Raw genomic sequence first — 25,922 nt, forward strand, 5'->3', positions numbered from 1 at the left:
ACACATTCATATTGCAATAATTGATAGGGATAGAATGACCTGCCCTATGAGATATTCTAAAAAAAGTAAGAAAACAATATCATTTATTCAAATTATCAATACAGCTTCCTACACTATCATGGGATATACTTGATCAGGTCCGAGAGTTTGATACACCATTATGTTTTTTATACCATCTCTAGGACCCCGTCTGTTGGTGTGTGGGCTGTTTTCAAGATGTCAACATTTATTTCCCCAAGTTTCCTAGCCTCCACACCTATGTCTCCAGGCATAGAACAATAACTGTACTCACACATTCATATTACAAAGAATGGCAGATTCAGATTGATAAATGCATTCATACATTGTCAGCTCAGAAACTGATGGGGAGAGATTAATAACTAATCTATTTACATTTAATAACTCATCTAGCAGAAACTTTCAGGAAGAGTCTTTTGGTTAGAATTAGAAGCCATACAGTTTTGAAACAGGACCTTCAGCCCAGCAAGTCCACACCAATCCTCAGAAGATTATCTCAACCAGAACCACTCCCTTATCACTCTACATTTACCCCTGATTAATGCACCTAACCCACACATCCCTGAACACGATGGGCAATTTAGCATGGCCAATTCACCTAACCACTTCTTTGGACTGTGGGAGGAAACCGGGGCACTCAGAGGAAACCCACACAGACACAGGTAGAATGTGCAAACTCCACATAGACAGTCGCCCGAGGCTGAAATCGACTCCAGGTCCCTGGTGCTGTGAGGCAACTGAGCCAACCACTGAGCCACTGTGCCGTATAATGTGCCACATTATACAAGAATATTCACACCGCAGAAACTGACTGGTGCAAATTGATCACAACTTGTATATTCACAGAACAGAACATGACAGTTACAGATTGATAACTACATTTTCATATTCACATTACAGAAAATGACAGGTATGATTTAATGAATATATTTGCATTTTTACAAGCAGAAACATTCATATTAATTACTGCATTCATATATTCACATATCTGAAACTGACAGGTACAGATCAAAAATTAAACTCGCTAATTGGCATAGCAGAAACTGAGACCCACAGTTTGATACTTGCACTCATACATTCAGATAACAGACACTGACAGGCACAGATGGATAACTACACTCACATACCGGAAACTGACAAGATCTTTCCCATACCATAACCAAACAGGTAAAGATTTATAACTACAATTTCATGTTCACAGAGGGGAAAACACATTGTCATGTACAGTTTGATAACGATACTCAAAAATATCTGATTAGAATCTCACAGGTACGTATTGGGAACTACTCTCTCTCATTCACCTAGCAGAAATTGACAGATGCAGACTGATAACTGCACTGACACATTCACAGCACAAACTGACAGGAACAGGTTGACAACTATCCTCATTTATCCATGTAGCAGAAACTAATAGGTACAGATGATAACCACCACTTAAATATTCACAGAGCAGAATGTTGCAGTCATAAATTGATAACTGGACACACACATTTACATTACAGAAACTGATATACATTTTGATAAAGGCATTTGGACATTACCAAACCAGAAACTTACAGCTAAATGTTCATATCAGCACTCTCACATACAGACAGCAGAAACTCACAGGGATAGGTTGGAAAATACACATACACATTCACATAGTGGAAACTGACAAGTCCATATTGATGACTATATTTGGATGTTCATAAAGCAAAGACAGATCAATAACTGCACTATATCCACAGAAGAGAATCTGACAGGTAGAGATTAATAACAATATTTCCATATGCACATAGTTGAAACTGACAGGTTTACAAATTGATAACCTCATTCACATAGTCACAACACAGATATTGACAAAGAATGATTGATATACGCACTCACATATTCACCAAAAAGAAACTGACTGGTACAGATTGAGAACTAAACTCATGTGTTGAAATAACAGGAACTGAAAGGTACAGATTGATAGCAACACTCTCATTCTCATAGCTTGTACTGCCAGATATTGGTTGATATGTACACTCTCATTCACATAGCAAAAACTGGCAGGAATAGTTTAATTACTTCCTCGGATATATGGAGGAGACACTGACAGGGACAGATTACACTCTTCTAGTCACATAACAGAAAATCACGGTTACAATTTGATACAACACTTTCACTTAACATAAACTCTCAGATACAGTTTGAAAAGTACACTCTATTTCACACAGAATCTGTCAGGTAGAGATTGAAAACTCTATCTCAATATGACTCATATTGACTTGGCAGAAACAGATAGGCATAGATTCAAACCTATGCTCACATATTCACATTGATGAAACTGACTGTTAAATTTCCGTATATGCAGAGAAAATTTTCTGACAGGTATAATTTGATAAAGACGCTCAAATATTCATAGGGCATAATATATTGATCCCAACACTGTCTCACCGAGCAGAAACTGACAGGGAAATATTGATAAATCCACTCATATTCACATTGCAGAGACTGACAGGAAGAGCTGCTTCCGAATTGCTCATATTCACACAGCAGAATTGGTCAGGTATAGACTGACAATTTCACACACCTATTCAGCCAGAAAAACTGACAGGTATGGATTGGTAACTACATTTACAGATACACATACATTTTGACAGGGATATATCAAAACTAAACCCTCAGGAAGACTCAAAGTAGAATATGACAGATACAGAATGATTAATGCATTTACACATTCACAAATCCAAAGGTGACAGTCACAGATTAATAACTAAACACTCTGATTCAGAGAATAGAAACTAATAAGGAAAGGTTGATCAATTCACTTTCACATTGCAAAGACAGACAACAATAGATTGATAAATAAGCCACAGATACAGAGCAGAAACTGAACGGTGCAGATTGATAACTACACACATGCATGGACAAAGCAGAAAGTGACATGGCCAGATTGATAACTACAGTCACACATTCTCATTGCAACAACTGACAGAAACAAATTGATTGACAATCACTTGCTCATTTCACAAAACTGACAGGTAGAGACTGAAAATGACGGTCATATTCACACAGCAGAATCGGATAGGCACAGATTGATAACACACATGGACTGAAACTGACAGGTATATGTTGATAAATGCATTCACAACCACAACCTCACAGGGACAGGTTATTACTGACATTCTCGGAATAACAAAGCAAAAACCGACAGGGATAGGATGGTCAATAAACTCACACATTCACATTGTGGAGAGTGACAAATATATATTAATAGCTGTACTTTGATATTTACAAGTAGAGATGGATAACTCCATTCAAATATTCATACAGAAGAAATTGACCAGTACAAATTGATAAATACATTTACATATCTACGAAACAGAGGCTGACATGAACAAATTGAGAAATACATTCAGGTTTCCCAAATGGACAGTGCTCTCAGCTGCAGGGTTATGGGCTGGGTGCAGGAAGGTGGAATTAGAATGGCCATCTGGTGTCTTTGGGTTGGAATGGACAATATGTGCAATGTCATTTCAATGAATCTATAGTTCTATGTTAATCTGTCCCTGTGAGTCACTGCTATGTGAATACACAAGTAATTTCAGAAAGGCTTAGAAGGGCAAAATGTGAGAGTGTGGTTGTCATTGACAAAGTAGGAATTGACGTGAATAGGTCAAAAATGAAACTGATTCCCAGCCCTGCTTGCATTGGATAGCCCCATTCATGGAGCTGTACAGTTATTGGTTAGTTTCTGGACCTCACTCAATTGGTATTGAGTTAACAAAAAGAAAAATCACCAGACATGGAGCAAGGGTAGAATCAGACATGTTGTTCTGTTTGGATTCCTGTCTTTAAAAACAATATCCTAATGATTATTAACAGCTAAAGATGGTCAAACTTGGCTGATGGTGATTTACAGGAGATTTCTGTTCTGTCTTCCTCCAGGCAAATACTGGAAGGGTCAAGACAATGTAATATTCCCTCTGTACAAAGCCAAGTATGACCAGCTGCTTCTAACAAACAGCAGGTATGTTACCGTTGTCAGAGCGACGAACATCCTTTCCACAGTCAGAGCAGATTGGATTGAGCTCAATTTGAGAGAGAGAGAGAGATGTTCAAACAACAGAGAAAATATGTTTTTTTTTTCTCTCACAAATGCACATGTGTCCATTTGAACAAATGTCACCATTCACAGCTCAATTTTGCACAATTTGTGCAATTGTGCACAATTTGCACAATTTTCAAACTGGAAAGTCTGAACTCTTGTCCAAAATATACACTCAAGAACTGAAACAAATTTGCCTCAAATTGTTAAAGTACAGATTTGAGATGGGCCAGGGAATCCCTTGTGGACTCAGACCTATAAAGCCTCTTCTCTTTTGGTTTGTCCTGGAGATCGTACTCTTTGGAAGTCGGGAATAAAAACTTCTTACAGACAGATTAGTTTAATTTTAGTCATCCCCTTTATTCACTAATAGCATCACTGTTACAACATAACCCTGATACCTATAAGCTAAACTAACTAGGTTCGAATAACCTAGGAGAGTAGAGTACCAGCTCTTCAAATGCCCCAGCAGGCTACTCCGATGTACTGATACAAAGTGGCCTCCTTTATACAAAAGTTTACAAAAACATTGCATGAGCTTAATTAGACAGATAAGTGAAAGACAATAATTTGTAAGGAAGAAAAGTTAATTGACAGGTCTGTGTACGCTTGACTAATCACTCTTATAGGCCTTAAGCCATTCATCAGGTGGGAAAAACATACCCAGCCTGCTAGCGAGATAAGCTCCTATCATAAAAATATACCAGTCCGAGTAATTGGAGAGTCCATAAGGTAACCTTGCACAGCTCACATATCTGATACAATTGTTTTATGAAGTGGCTTCTTAGAAAGGAGGGCAAACTCTTGATCATAAAATGGCTTCCTGACATATTGTGTCAGAGTCTCTTCAATGTTAGGTTTAAAACAATTTTAAGCTGGGAGCAGATTCCTGCTTTTTATCTTAAGCACAGAACCATTCTGTACCTCAGGCTGAAATGTTACTGCAAGGTTGTATCTAAAATGATTAATTAATCTCAAGTTAAACATGCCTTCTTTGCAAGTTTGTGATTCAAATTCAAATAAGACATAAGATCTGACTAGTTAGAATTGACAGTGGGGCAGTCTGTAAGGTCTGTAGAGTGGTCTGCAAGAATAGCAAGTAAGTTAGGGCTTCATCAATATTACCTTTTACAGAGTTTGTATTTAGTAACTGGTATTGGCTACTCAATATCATCATAAAGTCCCAAAGTGCAATTAAAATCAATCCATTGCAGATAAGCACAAAGAGTTAATTTTCTACAGTCTCCCGTAGCCTCAATACTAAAATCGTGTTCTTTTGAACTCTCAAGTCAGCAAAGTTTTTTTTTCTCTGTGTCTGTCCTGCTTGCAAGGAGGTAAGAAGAATCCATTAAAGTTGGCAGCATCTAATCGTTAATTACAAAGCTTTTGATCATACTGAGTTTCGTTTCAGGGTCAGAATCAAACACTGTCATTAATTTCACAAGGGAACGGTTGTGAATGTTATCACTTGGTGTCCTGTTCACACAGATTCACCGATGCTAAGGCAAATGTTCTTAATTGCCTTACAGCATCCTGTTATCACTTGGTGAGCTCAGGTTTCTCTATCTTTAAGTTCCCCCCTTTTTCTGAGCTTTCCTGCCTGTCTATTTTCTAGTGCAGTAAATGTGTTCTATAACTCAGCATTACATTTTAGTCTAAATGTTTAACGTCAAGTTTGAAGGCTATGCACTTTCTCAAAATCACCCTCGTAACAAGTATCCCATAACGAATCACATCTTCACAGAGAATATTAGTAGCTGCCAGAGAGTTACGTCCCTTTGACAAACAGAAACTGACAAGCAAACATTGATACGTTTGTTCACTCGTTGGCATTGCAGAGACAGGCAAAATGACATTGATGACAACACACAATTGACAGGGCAGCTACCTACACAAACAAAAACACACACATCTCCTCCACCTTGCGGGCAGTGACATGGATAGATTCATGACACTCCGATGTTCACTCCGAAAGTGACACACAGGCTCTTATTTTCATTGCACATACCAATAGGAATGGTTTGACAACTATACTTCCATATTCAGATATCAGAAAGTATCAGACACAGATGCATAATTGTGTTCAAATTTTCATTCAGTTAGAAACTGATATTTCAGATCAATAATCAAACTCAACTACTGTCAGGTAGAGACCGAAGTTGACACTTTCATTCGCAGAGATAAAAGAAAATCTGACAAGTACATAACGATCACTAAAATTACATTCAGATGTCAGAAATTGACACTGACAGATTGGTAAACACACATTCACTTTTACACAATAGGAACTGTCCTAGAAAGATTAATAAGTGCACTGTCATGTTCGCAATGAAGAAACTGACAGGAACAAATTAGAGTCATAGAGGTGTACAGCATGGAAACAGACCCTTCGGTCAGACCCCGTCCATGCCGACCAGATATCCCAACCCACCTGCCAGCACCCGGCCAATATCCCTCCAAACCCTTCCTATTTATATACCCATCCAAATGCCTTTTAAATGTTGCAATTGTATCAGCCTCCACCGCTTCCTCTGGCAGCTCATTCCATACATGTGTGAAAATGTCGCCCCTTAGGTCTCTCTTATATCTTTACCCACTCGCCCTAAACCTATGCCCTCTGGTTCTGGACTCCCGGCCCCAGGGAAAAGATTTTATCTATATATCGTATCCATGCCCCTCATGATTTTGTAAACCTCTATAAGGTCACTCCTCAACCTCTGACGTTCCAGGGAAAACATCCCCAGCCTGTTCAGCCTCTCCCTATAGCTTAAATTCTCCAACCCTGGCAACATTCTTGTAAATCTTTTCTGAACCCTTTCAAGTTTCAAAACATTTTTCCGATAGGAAGGAGACCACAATTGCACGCAATATTCTAGGAATGGCCTAACCAATGTCCTGTGCAGCTGCAACATGACCTCCCAACTCCTGTACTCAATACTCTGACCAATAAAAGAGAGCATACCAAACACCTTCTTCACTATCCTATCTACCTGCGACTCCACTTTCAAGGAGCTATGAACCGGCGCTCCAAGGTCTCTTGGTTCAGCAACACTCCCTTGGACCTTACCACTAAGTGTATAAGATTTGCTTTCCCAAAATGCAGTACCTCCCATTTATCTGAATTATACACCACCTGCCACTTCTCAGCCCATTGGCCCATCTGGTCAAGGTCCTGTTGTTATCTGAGGTAACCTTCTTCACTGTCCACTACACCTCCAATTTTGGTGTCATCTGCAAGCTTACTAACTGTACCTCTTATGCTGAAATCCAAATCATTTATGTAAATGACAAAAAGTAGTGGACCCAGCATCGATCCTTGTGGCACTCCGCTGGTCACAGGCCTCCAGTCTGAAAAACAACTCTCTACCAACACCCTCTATCTTCTACCTTTTGAGCCAGTTCTGTATCCACACAGCTAGTTCTCCCTGTATTCCATGAGATCTAACCTTGCTAACCAATCTCCCATGGGGAACCTTGTTGAATGCTTTACTGAAGTCCATATCTACCACTCTGCCCTCATCAGGCCTCTTTGTTACTTCTTCAAAAAACTCAATCAAGTTTGTGAGACATGATTTCCCACACACAAAGCCATGCTGAGTATCCTTAATCAGTCCTTGTCTCTCCAAATACATATACCTCTGTCCCTCAGGATTCCCTTCAACAACTTGCCCACCACCAACGTCAGGCTCACTGGTCTATAGTTCCCTGACTTGTCCTTACCACCCTTCTTAACAGTGGCACCACGTTTGCCAACCTCTTGTCTTCCGGCACCAAACTTGTGACTATGGATGATACAAATATCTCAGCAAGAGGCCCAGCAATCATTTCTCTAGCTTCCCACAGAGTTCTAGGGTACACCTGATCAGGTCCTGGGGATTTATCCACTTTTATGCGTTTCAAGATACCCAGCACTTCCTCCTCTGTAATGTGGACATTTTTCAAGATATCACCATCTATTTCCCTACATTTTATATCTTCCATGTCCTTTTCCACAGTAAATACTGATGCAAAATACAAATTTTGTATCTCCCCCATTTTCTGCGTCTCCACACAAAAGCCGCCTTGCAGATCTTTGAGGGACCCTATTCTCTCCCTAGTTACCCTTTTGTCCTTAATGTATTTGTAAAAACCCTTTGGATTCTCCTTACTCCTACTTCCTAAAGCTATCTCATGTCCCCTTTTTGCCCTCCTGATTTCCCTCATAAGTATACTCCTACTGCCTTTATACTGTTCTAAGGATTCACTTGATCTATCCTGTGTTAGCTTACATATGCTTCCTTCTTTTTCTTAACCAAACCCTCAATTTCTTTCGTCATCCAGCATCCCCTATACCTACCAGCCTTTCCTTTCACCTTAACAGGAATATACTTTCTCTGGACTCTTGTTATCTCATTCTGAAGGCTTCCCATTTTCCAGCTCTCCCTTTACCTGCAAACATCTGCGCCCAATCAGCTTTTGAAAGTTCTTGCCTGATACAATCAAAATTGGTGTTTCTTCAATTTAGAACTTCAACTTTTAGATCTGGTCTATCCTCTTCCATCACTATTTTAAATCTATTGGAATTATGGTCGCTGGCCCCAAATTGCTCTCTAACTGACACCTCAGTCACCTGCCCTGCCTTATTTCCCAAGAGTAGGTCAAGCTTTGCACCTTCTCTAGTAGGTACATCCACATACTGAATCAGAAAATTGTCTTGTACACTCTTCACAAATTCCTCTCCATCTCAATCCTTAAACTATGGCAGTCCCAGTCTATGTTCGGAAAGTTAAAATCCCCTACCATAATCACTCTATTATTCTTACAGATAGTTGAGATCTCCTTACAAGTTTGTTTCTCAATTTCCCTCTGACTATTAGGTGGTCTATAATACAATCCCAATAAGGTGATCATCCCTTTCTTATTTCTCAGTTCCACCCAAATAACTTACCTGGATGTATTTCCAGAAATATCCTCCCTCAGCACGGCTGAAATGCTATCCCTTATCAAAAATACCACTCCCCCTCCTCTCTTGCCTCCCTTTCTGTCCTTCCTTTGATAACACTCACATTTCACAGAACATGAACTGACAGGTACACTTTGATAACTATTCACAGAACAAAATCTGACAGCCATATATTGACACACACACTTTTTACACCTAGCAGAAACTGACAGATACAGATTGATAACTAAACTCACATTCACACAGCAGAAACTGAGGGGGTAGATTTATAATGACAGTCACACGCTTGAATTGCAATAACTGACAAGGACAATTAATGACAACATTTACATGTTCATTTGGCCAGAATGGACAGGTACAGGTCGATAAATTAATTTTCATATTCACAATACAGGAAGTGAGAGATGGACACTGTGTGGTGAGATAATGGCTTGAAGAGGTTTATTTTGTCCTTTTGTTCTTGAAGAGCAATTTTAAGGCAGAGACTACTAGAGCAAACAGTTTGAGGCCTATTGGGTATCTTTACAGAAAACCGAAGACTCATCAACAGAAATACTTCATGTTTGAGAAGAAAACCTTGCATTTATTGTTTTTGGAGAAATTTAAGAACAAAAATTACAGACTGTTTCGATGAAGCTTATTATTACTCTCTCACAATCTATCACCGGTGGGTCGGTGTGGACTTGTTGGGCCAAAGTGGGATTGAGTGATAATTGTATGAACGTAATCACTGACAGATACAGACTGATTACTACACTCACACGTTGAGATAGCAGAAACTGACAGGGATAGATTGTGAGAGAGTAATAATCATTCTCCTCCTGAAAGCTCACATGGGAGATCAAAAACCGCACAGCCACTAACGAGCGGTAAACTAACCCTTAACCAACCTGAAATTCTGAAGAACACAATATCATTCACAGTGTAATCAGAGAATCACAGTGATAAAACAAATAACATGAGATTGTCACAATTAAAATTCACACAAGTACCATGTTCAAAACAATCCTTAAATAACAGTGACCAGTTCAGAATGAGTACAAATGACTTGTAACCAAATAAAATTCAGAGAAAATCCACATAGCAAAGTTTATAATGAAAAAAAATCCTGCTAGAAACTGAAATGCACCAAATAATATGTATTCTAATGTAGTGCAAAGTAAGATTTCAGGAACTGAAATATTGGCAGGACACTGCTGACACTGATTGAGGAGCTGAACAGACAGAGAGTAAAATTCATTTTGTCAGCAGAAAGCAAAAGGCACATCAGTTCCCTTTAGTCGTTGAGGTAATCAGATTGGAATTGACAGCTATTCTGAGTAACGTATGGATACTTTGGCTGATACTCATTGGAGATTTGAAGAAGAATCGGCGAATAGATAACTGAAGGGAGTTTATAGAGTAGATGATGGTAGGATGTCCTTCATTTTCAGAGAGTGTAGAGCAAGAAACAAGCAAAAGAGAACATTCTTTAACTCCCATTTTCCTCCATCACGATGCAATTGTCGATTAGTTCCATCATTTCCAGGAGTAAAACACACTCCCTGTCGGATTGCAGTGCATTTTCTCACTTGACAACAAATATGATGCCATTTTAAAATGGAAGAGAAAAGAAAACCATTATCAAAAGATGCAGAATACATTACAATTAGAATCTCACACTTTAGAATGAGCTCGGAATTTGATCCCTTCATAAACTTTCGGTTTGTGTTTCCGATGGTATTGCAGATCCTGACAGATCCACATTGAGTCCCAAACTAACCAATCAGAGTGATGTTACCATGCCTACAAAGTAGCCAATCAGGAGGCAGGCTTTCCCCATCCCTCATTAGCATTGATGACGCCGTCAGTCTATAAAGAGCGAGCTCCGAGCCCGCTTTCCCTTATTCTGTGTCTGAGAGTGAGCGGCACTATGGCTGAGGAAAAGAAGGGTCAAGTTGCTAAGAAGGGCGCTAAGAAAGCGGTGAAGAGGGCGCCAGCGAAGGGCGGTAAGAAGAGGAGGCGGTCCAGGAAAGAAAGTTACGCCATCTACATCTACAAAGTGATGAAGCAGGTTCACCCCGACACCGGCATCTCCTCCAAGGCCATGAGCATCATGAACTCGTTCGTCAAGGATATTTTCGAGCGCATCGCGGGGGAGGCTTCCCGCCTGGCCCATTACAACAAGCGCAGCACCATCAGCTCCCGGGAGATCCAGACCGCCGTGCGGCTGCTGCTGCCCGGGGAGCTGGCCAAGCACGCCGTGTCGGAGGGCACAAAGGCGGTGACCAAGTACACCAGCTCCAAGTGAAGGACCGCATTGCACTGAAACACACCCACAACCCAAAGGCTCTTTTAAGAGCCACCTACAACTTCCCTGAAACAGCTGAATCGTTATGTTTATGTATTTTAAATAAATATATCTACGAGACTTGTGTTTAATAAACGTTCTGTCAAGTATTGTGTGATCGCTGACCCCGTCCGCGCCTTATTCTCTGATACGTTAATGTGTATCCTGTAGTCCCTGCCTGCGGAGAGAGATCATGTTAAACGCCACTGTGTCATTTTTCAGCTGATTGTATGTCCTTGTTGCTCTTGGTTATTCGATCAGTTCAGGAGCTATGAGCCCTGAGTTTCATCCCCATCAAACCAAATGTCCCCAGCACCCGCCGGCAAGCAAACAAGAAAAGGTTTCCCTCTGAGTCCGATTTTACTTTATTTATTTTTAATTGCCAAATCTACGCACGGGTATTGTCCGGATGCAGAGTCATGCCAAATGCACCTAAATAAAACTGGAACAGCTGCAGAAGTGGCAGAGTAAATGTGGAGTTTTTATCGATCTATGATCGTGTGCAATAGGGAGGGTAACTTCACAATATTCTCGAAGGATCGTCTTCACTATTAATGCGCTTTCTTGGGAGAACGTAATCTCATGTTGTATCAGTATATCGGGGTGCTGTTGAATGTGAAATAAATAATCAGTTGCAGAGTGCAGTGTTTGGCGCCTTATTTTTTGTTTAACCTTTGGAAAATCCCAATTAAAGATCAGAAATGGGCAGGTTCCAGTAGGCTAGGGAACGAGGTAGACAGTTAATGTAAAGAGCACACTTTCAATGGAGAAGTAAATTATCTCGAGTATTCGTGCATTCTTCTGTGTTTAAACTGCCTACTTTTCGGTAGACATTGGCGGGCTTTTCAAATTGTAAAAAAAGCGGTTGATGATTTGGCGCCGGTGTTTTCCGCCCTTCTCCCCGTGCCCTCTCCGGATTGGGGAATGAGGCAGATATCTGATTGGGAATTGAAACAACATTAGGCGGGGCTGGACAATGGGACCAATCAGAAACGGCCGCCCCACCATTCCGCCCGAATGTATAAGAGACCGCAATGTGGGCGGAGTGTAGCATTCTCTGTAAAAGTGCTTGTGAGATTGTGACTATGTCTGGAAGAGGAAAGGGCGGTGGGAAAGGTCGCGCCAAGGCGAAGTCTCGGTCGTCCCGGGCTGGCCTGCAGTTCCCGGTGGGTCGTGTTCACAGGCTCCTGAGAAAGGGTAACTATGCTGAGCGTGTGGGTGCCGGAGCGCCGGTCTATCTGGCTGCGGTGCTGGAGTATCTGACGGCTGAAATCCTGGAGCTGGCCGGCAACGCGGCCCGGGACAACAAGAAGACCCGCATCATCCCCAGGCACCTGCAGCTGGCCGTGCGCAACGACGAGGAACTCAACAAGCTGCTGGGAGGGGTGACCATCGCTCAGGGCGGGGTGCTGCCTAATATACAGGCCGTGCTGCTGCCCAAGAAAACCGGCTCTGCGGCAGCCGCTAAAAAGTGAAGAGAGTGTTCTTGAAACTGACAACCCAAAGGCTCTTTTAAGAGCCACTCACAGCATCTGTGAAAGGAGCTGAACACTCCCGTCTGTCTGATTGAATTACCTTCCTTTAATTGATATCGGTGTCAGTCCCTGCCTTATTCGATACTGTACTGTTACTGTGTGTGTGATCTAATATGAAACCGTTTGAGCCGTAGCACAAGGAGCGTAAAAGGTTTATCATGCAACATTGATACAACGCAATCTTAAGTGCTCGGAGTACATTATTTTTATTGCTTGTAGATGTCTGTGGTCCCGTGTCTTTAATTATCGTCTTATAAATGAATCACTCAGTCCCTGTACTTCCCACCCACAGGTAGTTTCACGTTATCTTGAACTGCATTTAGGAAGAGCTGAATTGCCCACTGCCGCGAGTAAGTTTATAATGAGCGGTCGCTGACCCTCCGTGTTTTATTCCCGAATGAGTTCCTGTGTAGGGTCCTTTCCCTGGCCGTAGACTGGGATGATAATGGAGGCAACAGTCATTTTTCAGCTGCTTCGAGTTGGTCAAGCTGTTGTTTATTACTGGACCAGTTCGGGAGCTACCTGGGGTATGACCCTGATTTTGATCTCTGGCAAACAGAAGTGAGTCAACATTAACAGGTACATAGGATAGTGAAGAAGGCGTTTGGTATGCTTTCCTTTATTGGTCAGAGTATTGAGTACAGGAGTTGGGAGGTCGTGTTGCGGCTGTACAGGACATTGGTTAGGCCACTGTTGGAATATTGTCTACAATTCTGGTCTCCTTCCTATCGGAAAGATGATGTGAAACTTGAAAGGGGTTCAGAAAAGATTTACAAGGATGTTGCCAGGGTTGGAGGATCTGAGCTACAGGGAGAGGCTGAACAGGCTGGGGCTGTTTTCCCTGGAGCGTCGGAGGCTGAGGGGTGACCTTCTAGAGGTTTACAAAATTGAGGGGCATGGATAAGATAAATAGGCAAAGTCTTTTCCCTGGGGTCGGGGAGTCCAGAACTCGAGGGTGAGAGGGGAAAGATATAAAAGAGACCTAAAGAGCAACTTTTTCACGCAGAGGGTGGTACGTGTATGGAATGAGCTGCCAGAGGATGTGGTGGAGGCTGGTACAATTGCAATATTTAAGAGGCATTTAGATGGGTATATGAATGGGAAGGGTTTGGAGGAATATGGGCCGGGTGCTGGCAGGTGGGACTAGATTGGGTTGGGATATCTGGTTGGCATAGATGGGTTGGACCGAAGGGTCTGTTTCCATGCTATACATCTCTATGACTCTATTAGGGTGGTGCTGGAAAAGCGCAGCAGGAAAGGCTTTTGCCCGAAACATCAATTTTCCTGCTTCTCAGATGCTGCCTGAACTGCTTTGCTTTTCAAGCACCACTCTAATCTCCAGCATCCGCAATACCCACCTCTGCCAAACAGAATTGCCCTATCTTTGAATTCCATGGATAGATTCATTTTACAGTTAAATTTTCGTACACTGAGGATGTTGTCTGATTGCACAGTGCTCTGAATGAGACTTTCTGCTGTCATTTAGAAGCTTTCAAAATGAACTGAGATCAAACCAGAACAGTTGCCTCACGGCAAGGGTCAGTCAAATAGCACAGAAACAGATTCTTCTGTCCAACCAGTATTTACCCAATATAATCTCCAACTAGACAAGTCCCACCTGCCTGTTCTTAGCTCATAACCCTCCAAAATCTTAACAATGATATACTTACCCAAATGTCTTTTCAACATTGTGACTGTGTCCATATGCATCACCCCCTTTCGAAGTTAATTCCACACAATCTGTACTGTTCTTTTTAAAAAAAAAACTTACTTTTAAAATCTTTTTCCTTTTACCTTAAAAATGTGTCTCATCATCTTGCAGTCTCTTACCATAGAAAACGATCCCTACCATGCCCCTTACCTTTAGCCCTCATGATTTTCAAAACTCTATCACCCATCAAGATCTTCGGCTCCAGAGAACAGAAGTCCCAGCCTATTCTTGTAATGGAATCTTTCATTCCCATCAACATCCTAGTAAATCTTTTCTGAACCCTTTCCAGCTCAACAGTATACTTTTGATAACAGGGTGACCAGAACTTGATACGATAATCCAGAAGAGGACTCATCAACATCCTATACAACCTCAATATGACCTTTCAACTCCTGTACTCAAAGGTCTGAGCAATGAAGGCAAGCACGCTAGATGTTTTCTTCACATTGTATACATGTGAAGCAAACTTCAAAAATATGCAGCTGGCCAACTAGGTCTCTCTGTTCAGCAGCACGACCCAAGGCCCTGCTTGTAATTGTATAAGGCCTACCCTTGTTTGTTTTGTAAATATGCAATGCCTCAATAACTCCATCTGCCATTCCTCACGCCTTTGACTGATTTAATCAAACTTTGCTTCTAATCTGAGATAGCTTTCACAGTCCACTATACCACCAATTTTGATGACATCTGCAAAATTACTAACCATGTCTTTTGTATTTTCATCAAAATCATTTACATAAAAAACAAACAAGTGGACCCAGCACTGATTGGGGTGGAACATCATTGGTAACTTGCATCCAGTCTAATAAGCAACTGTCCACCTCCTCTCTATCTCCTGCTGTTATGCCAATTTTATATTCAATTGGCACGCTCAACCTGAATCCCATGTAATCTAACCTTGCTATTTACTCTACCATGCAGAAACTTGTAAAAGGCTTTACCAAACTTCAAGTCAATAATGTTTACCTATGTGCCCTCAATCTTCTTGGATACCCCCTCAACAATCTCAATCAACTTTGGGAAATATAATTTCCTTCTCCTCCCCAAACCATACATTTGAATCCTATCTTTCAGAATCACCTCAAACAATGTACCCATCACACAAGTTAGACTTACAGGTCTATACTTCCCAGGTTTCTCCTTACATCCCTTCTTAAAATAATGGCAAAATATTACCCAATAACCGATCATCCAGCACCTCACCATAGTTACAGATGATACAAATATCCTCCTTAACTTCCCACAGTGTCCTGGGATACACTAGATCAGGTCTCGGAGATTATTCAACTTTGTTTTCAAAGACCTCCAGCATTTCCTCTTCTGTAATGTGAACTTTTTTCAAAACATCAATATTCATTTTAATGAGTTTGCCTGCTTCCCAGTAAAAACTGATGTTAAAATTCATTTTCTGCCTCTCGCATCTTCTGAAATTTAAACAGAACTGCAGAGGTGAACTGGAGCTGCTGGTAACAAAATGGCCCATGTCTGCTCCTACAAAATGGCTGACAAATGTCTGCCCTTAGTACATTGTCATTAATGGCTGAGTAATCTGTTTTGTCCAGGGCAAATGAAGGTACTTCTGAAAACTTACTAACTTTCACACATAGGCATAAATGTTTTGGTTCCATGTATCTCTGCTGGAAGTCTTTCAAAACAGACCTAAACCTAACTAACCAGAACAGAAAGCATTCTTACAAATCTTATAGCAACTAGTTAAAACTAAATGTAGTTGGTATTTTTAACACACATAATTAGGACAATGGGAAATATAAGAGGAAAAACAGAATTTCATAAAGAAAGCACATGAGATACAATGAATAACAGAATTCAAACTGACTCAGATAAAGTCAGTCTGAGAGGCCTGAAGGAGTCTAGCATTGAACTTTGGAATGTGAATGAAGAGGATGCATAGAAAGATGCCACAAATTCACCTGCATCTCCACGCACATCATTTACTGCACCCGATGTGGCCTCCTCTATATTGGGGAGACAGGCCGCCTACTTGCGGAACGTTTCAGAGAACACCTCTGGGACACCCGGACCAACCAACCCAACCACCCTGTGGCTCAAAACTTCAATTCCCCCTCCCACTCCACCAAGGACATGCAGGTCCTTGGACTCCTCCATCGCCAGACCATAACAACACGACGGTTGGAGGAAGAGCACCTCATCGTCCGCCTAGGAACCCTCCAACCACAAGGGATGAACTCAGATTTCTCCAGTTTCCTCATTTCCCCTCCCCCCACCGTGTCTCAGTCAAATCCCTCGAACTCAGCCCCGCCTTCCTAACCTGCAATCTTCTTCCTGACCTCTCTGCCCCCACCCCCACTCCGGCCTATCACCCTCACCTTGACCTCCTTCCACCTATTGCATTTCCAACGCCCCTCCCCCAAGTCCCTCCTCCCTACCTTTTATCTTAGCCTGCTGGACACACTTTCCTCATTCCTGAAGAAGGGCTCATGCCCAAAACGTCGATTCTCCTGCTCCTTGGATGCTGCCTGACCTGCTGCGCTTTTCCAGCAACACATTTTCAGCTCTGATCTCCAGCATCTGCAATCCTCACTTTCTCCTGCATAGAAAGATGGCAAAGATGAGTGATTATAGTGTCTGTTCAATGCCATGAGGTCATGGGAAGCCGAGGCCTGTTAAAGGAATGCCTGCCATTGATTCGGTGTCTTATAGGATTGGGTTTATGAAGTATGAGGGAGGATCAAAGTGATCAAGTTGTATGTGATTGTTATCAGCAAATTTATAAAAATACTGCTTTATGTTATAAATTTAGTGTGTGTCATGATCTCCCTTTCAGGGCTGGTCTCTGGAGAGGATCCTTTGTCCCTGCTTTAACTGGGATTTGCATGAATAAACCTCCACTTGCCTGAGTTCTGCCTGCCTGCTGAGTTTGCATTCCCTTTCAGGGGGAAAAGTCTCTGACAACAACAACTACCTCTTTGATCTTTAAGGTGCCCTACTCTCTTTCTCTCTCTCATTGTTAACTTGCTTTGAACGATCTAGTAGAATCTCGTTGAATTATGCTTAACCTTATCTGCCAAGACTATCTGGTATCCCGCTCTTTGATTTCCTAATCTCCCTCTCAAGAATGCCCTTACTATTTGCATAATGTTCGAGATGCTTTTCACCCCAGTTGTCTATGTCTAATATATGATTTATTTCTATTTGCTAATAAAACATTGACTTTGCTGCTCCTCTGATGCTGCGCTTTTCCAGTTTCATTTTTATCAACTCTGACTGTCCTTACTAAAAACCATACGTTTATCCACAATATATTGCTTTTGCCCATTGACTTCTCCTCAACACAATCCCAATGCATCTTGTTTCACAACTCACCATAGAGTGGCATGGTGGCTCGGTGGTTAGCACTGGTGCCTCACAGCACCAGGGTCCCAGGTTCAATTCCAGCCTTGGGCAACTGTCTGTGCTCTGGTTTCCTCCCACATTTCAAAGACCTGCAGGCCAGGTGAATTGGCCACAGTAAATTACCCATAGTGTTAGATGCATTAATCAGAGGGAAATGGGTCGGTGTGGACTAGTTGAGCTGAAAGGCCTGTTTCCATGTTGTAGGGAGTCTAATCTAAAAAACCCAGTTTTATGTCTTCTGTCAATCTGGAGATATTATATTTAGTTTCCTCTTCTAAATCATTGTGACTATATTGTGAAGAGTAGGATTCTAATCATGATTCTTGCCATGACTCCTAGTCATTGCCTGCCATCGAAAAAATGATCCATTTATTCCCTCTGTGTTTTCTTTCAGCCAACCAGTTTTTTAAAATCCATCTCAACACCATGTTCTTTATTTTGTTTTTTTGTGGAATTTTGTCAAAGGAAACATACAAATGACACCATCTGCTTATCACCTCTACTCCAGCAGATTTGCCAAGCTGAGAACATAGAACATTATGACACAGGAACAGGCATTTCGAATCCATGCTGACTTTGTTTGGTCTCAATCTTTTTTTTCCTGCAGACACTCTGCAAGTATTTTTTTTCCTGCAGGCGGAGTGGCCTATAATTCCCAGATTATGTCTAACTTGCTTTTCAAATAGATTGGTCACATTAGCTAACTCACAATCTGTGGAAAATATTGCAATGTCTATGGAATCTTGGAACATGACCATTCTCTATTTCTGTGACCACTATGTTAAGTACTCTGGGATGTGGATGACCAGGCCCTGCTGTTTCCCAGCTTCAATCCTATCCATTGTCCCAACACAATTTTGCAAACAATACTGATTTGTTTCAGTTTTTTCCTCTCACTGAACTTTGTGTTCTCCAACATTCCTGGTGCATCATTTGTGTCGTCCTTTGTGATCAAAGAACAACAGTTACATATTTGGATTGATAGTCATTTTTCTTCCCTAATATGGACTGCCTCTTTTTGATCGTAAGAGACCTATCTTTGTGTTCACCAACCCATGTTTTTTTTTTCATTTCCCCTTTACACATTTATCAGTACTTTAATAGTTAGTTTCTTTTTCAAAACATCTGCAAGCTTACTCCAGTCCTCATTTTCTCTTTCTTAAGCCCTTTATCTCATCGTTTGCTGAATTCTAAATTGTGGCGAAAGTGAGGACTGCAGATGTTGGAAATCAGAGTCAAGATTAGAGTGGTGCTGGAAAAGCGCAGCAGGTCAGGCAGCATCCGAGTCGCAGGAAAATTGATGTTTCAGGCAAAAGCTTTTCGTCAGGAATGAGGCTGGGAGCCTCCAGGATGGAGAGATAAATGGGAGCGGGGTGGGGCTGGGGAGAAGGTAGCTAGGAGTGTAATAGATGGTTGGACGTGGGGATGAAGGTGATGGGTCAGAGAGGAGGGTGGAGCGAATAGATGTGAAGGAAGATTGGCAGGTAGGACAGGTCATGAGGATGCTGCTGAGCTGGCAGGTTGGAACTGGTGTAAGGTGGGGGGAGGGGAAACAAGGAAACTGGTGAAGTCCATGAAGTTGATTCGAAACTTACTGCGAATTGTCTTGTAAGGATGCTACCTTGAAGAAGTTCTCCCCATCTCTCTACAAAGATCTCAGTGAGTTTCTCTCTCACTGCAACCCCCAGGTCATCTCCTCTGCCCTGAATTCTAAATTGTTCCCAGGCTTTATGTTTGTCTGTTTATTTTCTTCCCAATTTTTGGGATCAAATATTATCTCACAGATTTGTTAAGTTTACAAAAGTAATACTAAAGCTTTGTAAAATTGTAAAACTTTCCAAATTCAGGGCTACCTCCATCAGAAAAGTTAAATGCAGTTGATATAGGGAGACATCAGCTTGATAGAGGGCAAGTTTCTCTCTAAGCCGCACACCATAATCACTTGGAAATATATGCCCTTTCCTTCACTGTCGCTTGATCAAGACCTTGGAATTCCCTGCTCATGGCATTGTGGGCAGCACATGGACAACAGCTGTTCCAGAAGATGGCTCACCACTGCCTTCTCAAAGGGGAATAAAGGCGAAACTCAGCCAGCGACGTCCACGTTCCTAGAGTGAATAAACAAAAATACCTGGGGTCTCTCGTTGTGGCATACATCACAAGGTTTCTGTCTGCAGCATACCTAACACTAACATCTGTTGTCCACTATACACTAAATCGAGGCCCAGAGACGTTATTGCACACCCCTGCTCCATGTTTGATTTTTGCACACGCCTCCTGAACCAGAAACAGGGACTAACACTGTGATGCAAGACTCGCTCCAACAGTTACATTCTGCCTTAGTAAGAGTGTTCCACTTATTTCATATGTGCTACTATTTTCCACTTATGTTACTTTCTTAAAGGAATTAATATTTGTGGATGAGGGGTCAGCAGGATTACATACCACAGTTAACATTCGATCAGACGAGATGTTATTGAATGGTGGGCACAGGGGATGGGCCGAGTGGCCGCCAGCTTCCCCGCCCCCTGATCAGATTGTGAGAGAGCCGGAGGGAGGAGTTATTAACGTGACCCGGGAATGAGCACCATTGGAGCTTCATAAAGGGGCAATGTCCCAGCTTGAAACCTTCTCTGCCCTTTCCCCCACAGCCCCAGTTCCTTTGGTCAAACTGGGAGAAAAGGGAATTGGGAGAAATGACCAATTGATGTTTGTTTCTGGGAATTTTTGGGAAAACATCGCATGCGCGATGCCTCATCGCACGCTCGCCTCCCCCAAAGCTGATTGTTCCTGTCCAGAGGAGCGCATGCGTGAGGCCCTCCCCCAGCGCTGCCATTGAGGAGCATTTACTCAGTGAGTGCAAGAGGTTTGTTTGAAACAGACCGCGATGGAGAGATCAGCGCCCAGGGAAGCGAGGGAACAGCAGGCTCCTTCCAGCAGCACATCGGGATGGGAGCCTGGGACACAGAGGGGGCTCCGAGACCGGGATTGATTCGGGGTGAGTTCAGGGAGAACCGGGGGCTGTTTGTAAGAGGCCGAGCGGAGCAGGAACTGGTCCCGGAACTTGGAGTGAGCGGGCTGGGGGGAAGAGAGAGGCCTTTCTCGGGCTGTGTGTGGGCCTGCTGAGGGAGGCAGAGCGGGAAGAAGCTGCTGTGGGACATTCTTGTGGTTTGCAATCCCCTAAACACTGGTCGGAATTCATTGTTTGGCTTCTGTTTCCCGCTGTTTGTTGCGAATAGACTTTGAATTATTGGGAAATAAAGGGCAGTGTATCTAAATGTGATAGTGACAGCTGTTCTTCCTTCAACAGTTCGTGGTTTTTTTTGGGAGCTGAACATTGAACTGTGTAATCATTCTAGTTTTGGAGCTGTGCATATGTTGGTTAGTTTTCTTTCATCTGAGTAAACTGTTTCAGTATTTCGCAAACAGCAAAAGATTGGGAGGAGATCAGTATTGCTTTGGAACCAGACTTTGCTCTGTTTAAAAACAGAAGTATCATGATCATGACCTGAATGTTGCGTTGATCAGTTGATGTCTTTCTACTCAGAAATGATGATATCCCTCTTTTCTTCCTCTAGGCAAATGTTTGATGGACCAAGATGATGTAATATTTCCTCAGTACAAAGCTAAGTATGATCATCTGCTTCTACCAACCAGCAGGTATGTTACAGTTGTCAGATTGGAGAACATCCTTTCCACAGTCAGAGTGGATTGAGTCAGATACACATTGAGCTCAATTTCCAGAAGTATGCATTCAATCCAAGAGTCAGGCACAACTAATGAAATATTTTTAAAAATTTCTCTTTATACTCAATGCACAACAGCTCAGTTTCAATAAATTCCATTATGCATAGCCAGATATCATTTGCAACATCAGAAGAGGGATAGACTGTAACCTCATATGAAATATACTTTCAGGAATTACATTAATCCACATGTAGTAAAGGCAATTTTAAAGTTACAATCAAGGTGAACAAACAAGTCATGCTGTTACATTGTTACAACAAGGATATATGAAGAAGATATTGAGTGCAGATGCAGAAAGAAACTTTGATATTTTCAGTAACTGAGAAAGTCAAAATTACATTTTTGATAAATCATTGTCCTGGAAAAGACACAACAATTAAACTATGTAAATTCCGAATGAACCTGTGGGCCAAAGCCTGATGTCGAGAGAGTGCCCACAACCACCATCTCCATCCCACCCCCATATGTGTGCTTGCGCGTGCGCACAGCATTCTATCTCCCACAGAGCTACTGACTGATTAACAATAGTTGCAAATTCATACACCATCCTGAAATACACATTACAACATCTAACAGTGATGAAGATCCATATACACCACAACTAGCAGAAAACATTTTATTAAACTGATTTCTCCTCAGATCTCTAGCCAAAGAGATCTACAGCACAGAATACGTCTATTCAAATTATTAAGTCTGCACTGATCAAAAACAGTCTATAACAACATAGCTGATTGAAAGGGATTAGAATTGTTAACTCAATGAGTATTCCATTTCCATAGATTTTTCATGGGAGCAGAGAAGTTGTCATCCCCATCTGTGTCATAACGCCATTCTCCATTTCATCGTTTTGTAGGATTTTTTTTCAGTCCAGAAAGAAAGTTTTTATTATTATTGTGTCTTTCAAAATTTGTTTCAAGAAATCTTTGAAGAATCCCTCTTGACTGTCTCTTCATTAACCTACAAAAAACATCAAGAATCAGGATATAGTTTTATCAAGGGATCAATGGAATCAGATTATTACTATTTAAAGCAGTGCAGAAAGAAAGAAAAAGCTAAAATTAATAGGTTTGTCAAGCTGCTCCTTTATTTTAACCACCAAGAGTTGATTGTTCAATAAATTGAATTTGACTGTTTAAATATTCTTCACCGATAGTGGAAGATAAAAGACCTTTTGTTTTCCCCTGCCCTACCAGAGAGCAACAAGAATACTGCTAATGGCTTGCACCAGATCCTGTCCAGATTATTAAATAAAATAGAATTGGCCAATTCTCTTCTCGGCACAAGGAACGTTGTCTTAAGTCAGCTGCAATGCAGTTGAAGTGTTCACTTAGTTGCAAATTGATTCAGTTAATACTGATCATTAATTTATTGGTAAAGGATGTCACAATGCAAAAATTGATAGCATCCTGTAAACCAGACCTTGATATCCCCACTGTTCCTGGTTAGACTCTGCACTATAGGAATTACAAAAGTCTATTGCTTTTCTCCCCTTGATTCTGAAGAAAAGCACAGATGCTTTGCTGCTGTAATATGTTGCATGTTCACCTGCCTATAGGATCCATGGACTCTAAAACTAAAGAACATAGACTCTGGACATTATCCAACTACGTGTGGAATGAGCTGCCAAAGGAAGTGGTGGAGGCTGGTACAATTGCAACATTTAAGAGGCATTTGGATGGGTATATGAATAGGAAGGGTTTGGAGGGATATGGGCTGGGTGCTGGCAGGTGGGACTAGATAGGGTTGGGATATCTGGTCGGCATGGACAGGTTGGACTGAAGGGTCTGCTTCCATGTTGTACATCTCTATGACTCTATGTACGAGGCCAAATATTAGCAGATATAGAAACACATCCACTTTCACTGATGGGAGCTGACTCCAGTGGCAATGGATAAAACCTCATTCATGTCAGGTAGCAGAAATTTAAACCATTAATTGTGCTTGCAGTTACTAAAAGTGACATGTTTCAATTTAGACGACACTGAACCACTGTGAAATACAATAACCAAGAATAAGGACCACATTGTTATCAAGGATCAGAGATTGATCGATTGAATTCAGTTCTCACACTCAGCCTGGTGCAAAGACACTTTATCCAACTCCCAATTCTGGTTGAGGGCCTGAGTAATACAGAAGCATTTCCATACATCTTAATGGATGAAACACTGATTTATAAGGCATTAAACCTACGTCCGTGTATCAGATCATGACATGCAGAACTGGAAACGTAAGGAGATAGACAGACAGAAAATGTCAGTGTGGTATAGACCGATACCGCTCCTTTCAAGTGATACAGATTGGAAGCACAACAGGAAACTCACTCACACTCAGCCAGATAATGGTGAAAGGGGAAAAAAGAATGAAATTTAGGCCCAGGTATTTCCAAATATGGACAGTTATAAATTGACTCACCAAACCATTAATTACTTCAGTTAGTGTTAGATGTTACATTTTACAGTGTCCAGCAGCAACTGGTAAAGGCTCCTGCATACACAAAATGTTAAAAAGTCAGAAAACAATAACATTCAGATTCGTGGCAAAAGGTAAACATAGAACCAACATTAATCCTTCACACACACTGTTAGTGAATATTGATCGAGTTTATCCAACACTCAGACCAAACAAATACAACTCAACGTGTAAAGAGAATGAGATTCTCAAACTCCACCTGATGCTGTTGCATACAAAACCAAACTGACACTATAGTTATTCAATGGCAGAATACTGCAGAACTAATCTCACGTTAGCATTTACCTTGAGATACTGGTAGTGAGTGGATGAAGTTCAGATGCCCAACAGTTAGTGGAAATTAGTATGGAGAACAGATGAACAACAGAGTGTTCCAGTGCAGACACAATGGGCTGAATGGCTGTATCAATTCTGTGGCTCTGTCATAAATCACAAAATGCAGACGAGTTTAAGGCCCAATAACAAAACCCTTAAAATCTACTATCACAGAATGAATCTCAGTCACAGAGGATTCTTTTTCCTAAATTCATTCATGGGATGAGGGCATCACTGGCTAAGCCAGTATTTATTGCCCATCCCTAACTGTTCAGGGGGTAGTTTTGAGTCAACCACATTGCTGCGGATCTGGAGACACAAGGATGGCAGTTTCTTGACAGGACATTCGTGAACCAGATGGGTTTTCCTGACAATCAACCATAATTTCCTGGTGATGATTGGACTCTTAGAATATTATTGGCTGCTAGAGAATTAAGCAACTTTCATACATAAAAGAGTTGAAAATAGTTGGCACTGATTGAGTACTTGATTCTCACAGTCACACAGCAGAAACTGACAAGTATAGATCAATTCCAAAACTCTTATATTACACAGAGCAGAATATAACACGGACAGATTGGTCAATCATACACATGTGCACATGGCAAGACATTTCAGAGGAAGATTGATAGCTCCATTCGCATCATCAAAATTTATTGGAACAGATTAATAACACTCCCTGTTTCAAATTGCATAAATTGACATTACAGTTTGATAATGACACTCATGTTTGCAGCACAGAAACTGACAGGTAGAAATTAATAACAAAAATTGCCCGAAAAATCCACAGGTTTGGCAGCATTTATGGAGGGAAATCCGACTTAACATTTGAGGTCTAGTGACCCCTCCTCAGAACTGATAATGTGCATTTTCCTAGCTACCATTTGGTCTTCTCTATGCTGGGGAAACTGAGTGTAGATTGGGTGTCCACTGTGCAGAACACCTACATTCTGTCCAGAAAAAAAATGTCCCTGAGCTTCTAGCTGCATGCCACTTCAACACACCACCCTGTACCCTGGCTAACATCTCTGTCTCAGGTTTGCTGCAGTGCTCCAGCAAAGTTCACTACAAGCTGGAAGAACAGCACCTCATTTTCTACTTGGGAACTCGACAGCCTTCTGGACTCAATATTGAATTCTACAACTTTAGAGCTAGAGCTCTCCCGTATCATTACCCAAAACCCCTCTCACCACACAGTGTTATCATAGGGTCTTCTATTGTACACCAAAACTCACTAACAGTCTCTATTAATAGCTATTACCATCCTCGTCTGACTGTGATCCACTAGTTTATCTGTTCAACTGTTCTTTCCGCTCTTTGGATTCTATATCCATCCACCATTTACTCCCTTACCCTTCAACACACCCTATCTTCTGCAGAAAATCTAATATTTTCCTGGCTACCATCTC

At 41.5% G+C, this 25,922-nt stretch overlaps 3 protein-coding genes and 1 long non-coding RNA gene across 11 annotated transcripts in view; 3 read left to right on the top strand and 1 right to left on the bottom strand.

Annotated features, from left to right (window-relative positions):
* The first annotated feature begins 9,934 nt into the window (after positions 1–9,934).
* LOC148135376 (histone H2B-like) lies at positions 9,935–11,991 on the top strand. The gene has a single exon (XM_087984860.1). It carries the CDS (start codon positions 10,870–10,872, stop codon positions 11,320–11,322), a length of 453 nt encoding a protein of 150 aa, XP_087840986.1. The 5' UTR covers positions 9,935–10,869; the 3' UTR covers positions 11,323–11,991.
* A 440-nt stretch (positions 11,992–12,431) lies between these two features.
* LOC148135377 (histone H2A-like) lies at positions 12,432–12,990 on the top strand. Its single transcript, XM_087984910.1, has one exon. It carries the CDS (start codon positions 12,447–12,449, stop codon positions 12,834–12,836), a length of 390 nt encoding a protein of 129 aa, XP_087841036.1. The 5' UTR covers positions 12,432–12,446; the 3' UTR covers positions 12,837–12,990.
* Positions 12,991–20,827: 7,837 nt separating this feature from the next.
* Positions 20,828–25,922, top strand: part of LOC122544500 (uncharacterized) — a 63,522-nt gene continuing 58,427 nt past the window's right edge. For all 8 annotated transcript variants that reach the window (XR_015755110.1, XR_015755109.1, XR_015755112.1 and 5 more), the window contains exons 1-2: positions 20,828–20,980; positions 21,561–21,642. Coding sequence is in view for 2 of the 8 variants with exons in the window: in XM_087984709.1 (XP_087840835.1) it covers positions 20,932–20,980; positions 21,561–21,642 (131 nt within the window). In the remaining 6 variants the exon portion in view is untranslated. The remainder of the gene's footprint in view (positions 20,981–21,560; positions 21,643–25,922) is intronic.
* The window catches only part of LOC148135378 (uncharacterized), a 40,942-nt gene continuing 36,808 nt past the window's right edge, over positions 21,789–25,922 (bottom strand). The window contains exons 3-4 of the long non-coding RNA XR_015755165.1: positions 24,142–24,213; positions 21,789–22,686 (exon numbers count right to left, since the gene is read on the bottom strand). This is a non-coding gene — a long non-coding RNA (uncharacterized LOC148135378). The remainder of the gene's footprint in view (positions 22,687–24,141; positions 24,214–25,922) is intronic.

The sequence above is a fragment of the Chiloscyllium plagiosum genome, unplaced genomic scaffold (assembly GCF_037043375.1).
Source record: "Chiloscyllium plagiosum isolate Xiang-an unplaced genomic scaffold, Cpla_swu_hap1 HiC_scaffold_49, whole genome shotgun sequence".
Taxonomy (NCBI): domain Eukaryota; kingdom Metazoa; phylum Chordata; class Chondrichthyes; order Orectolobiformes; family Hemiscylliidae; genus Chiloscyllium; species Chiloscyllium plagiosum.

What these genes read in the sequence shown, in the direction of transcription:
- LOC148135376 (XM_087984860.1), top strand. Translation starts at nt 10,870, where the DNA reads ATGACGCCGTCAGTCTATAAAGAGCGAGCTCCGAGCCCGCTTTCCCTT.
- LOC148135377 (XM_087984910.1), top strand. Translation starts at nt 12,447, where the DNA reads ATGTCTGGAAGAGGAAAGGGCGGTGGGAAAGGTCGCGCCAAGGCGAAG.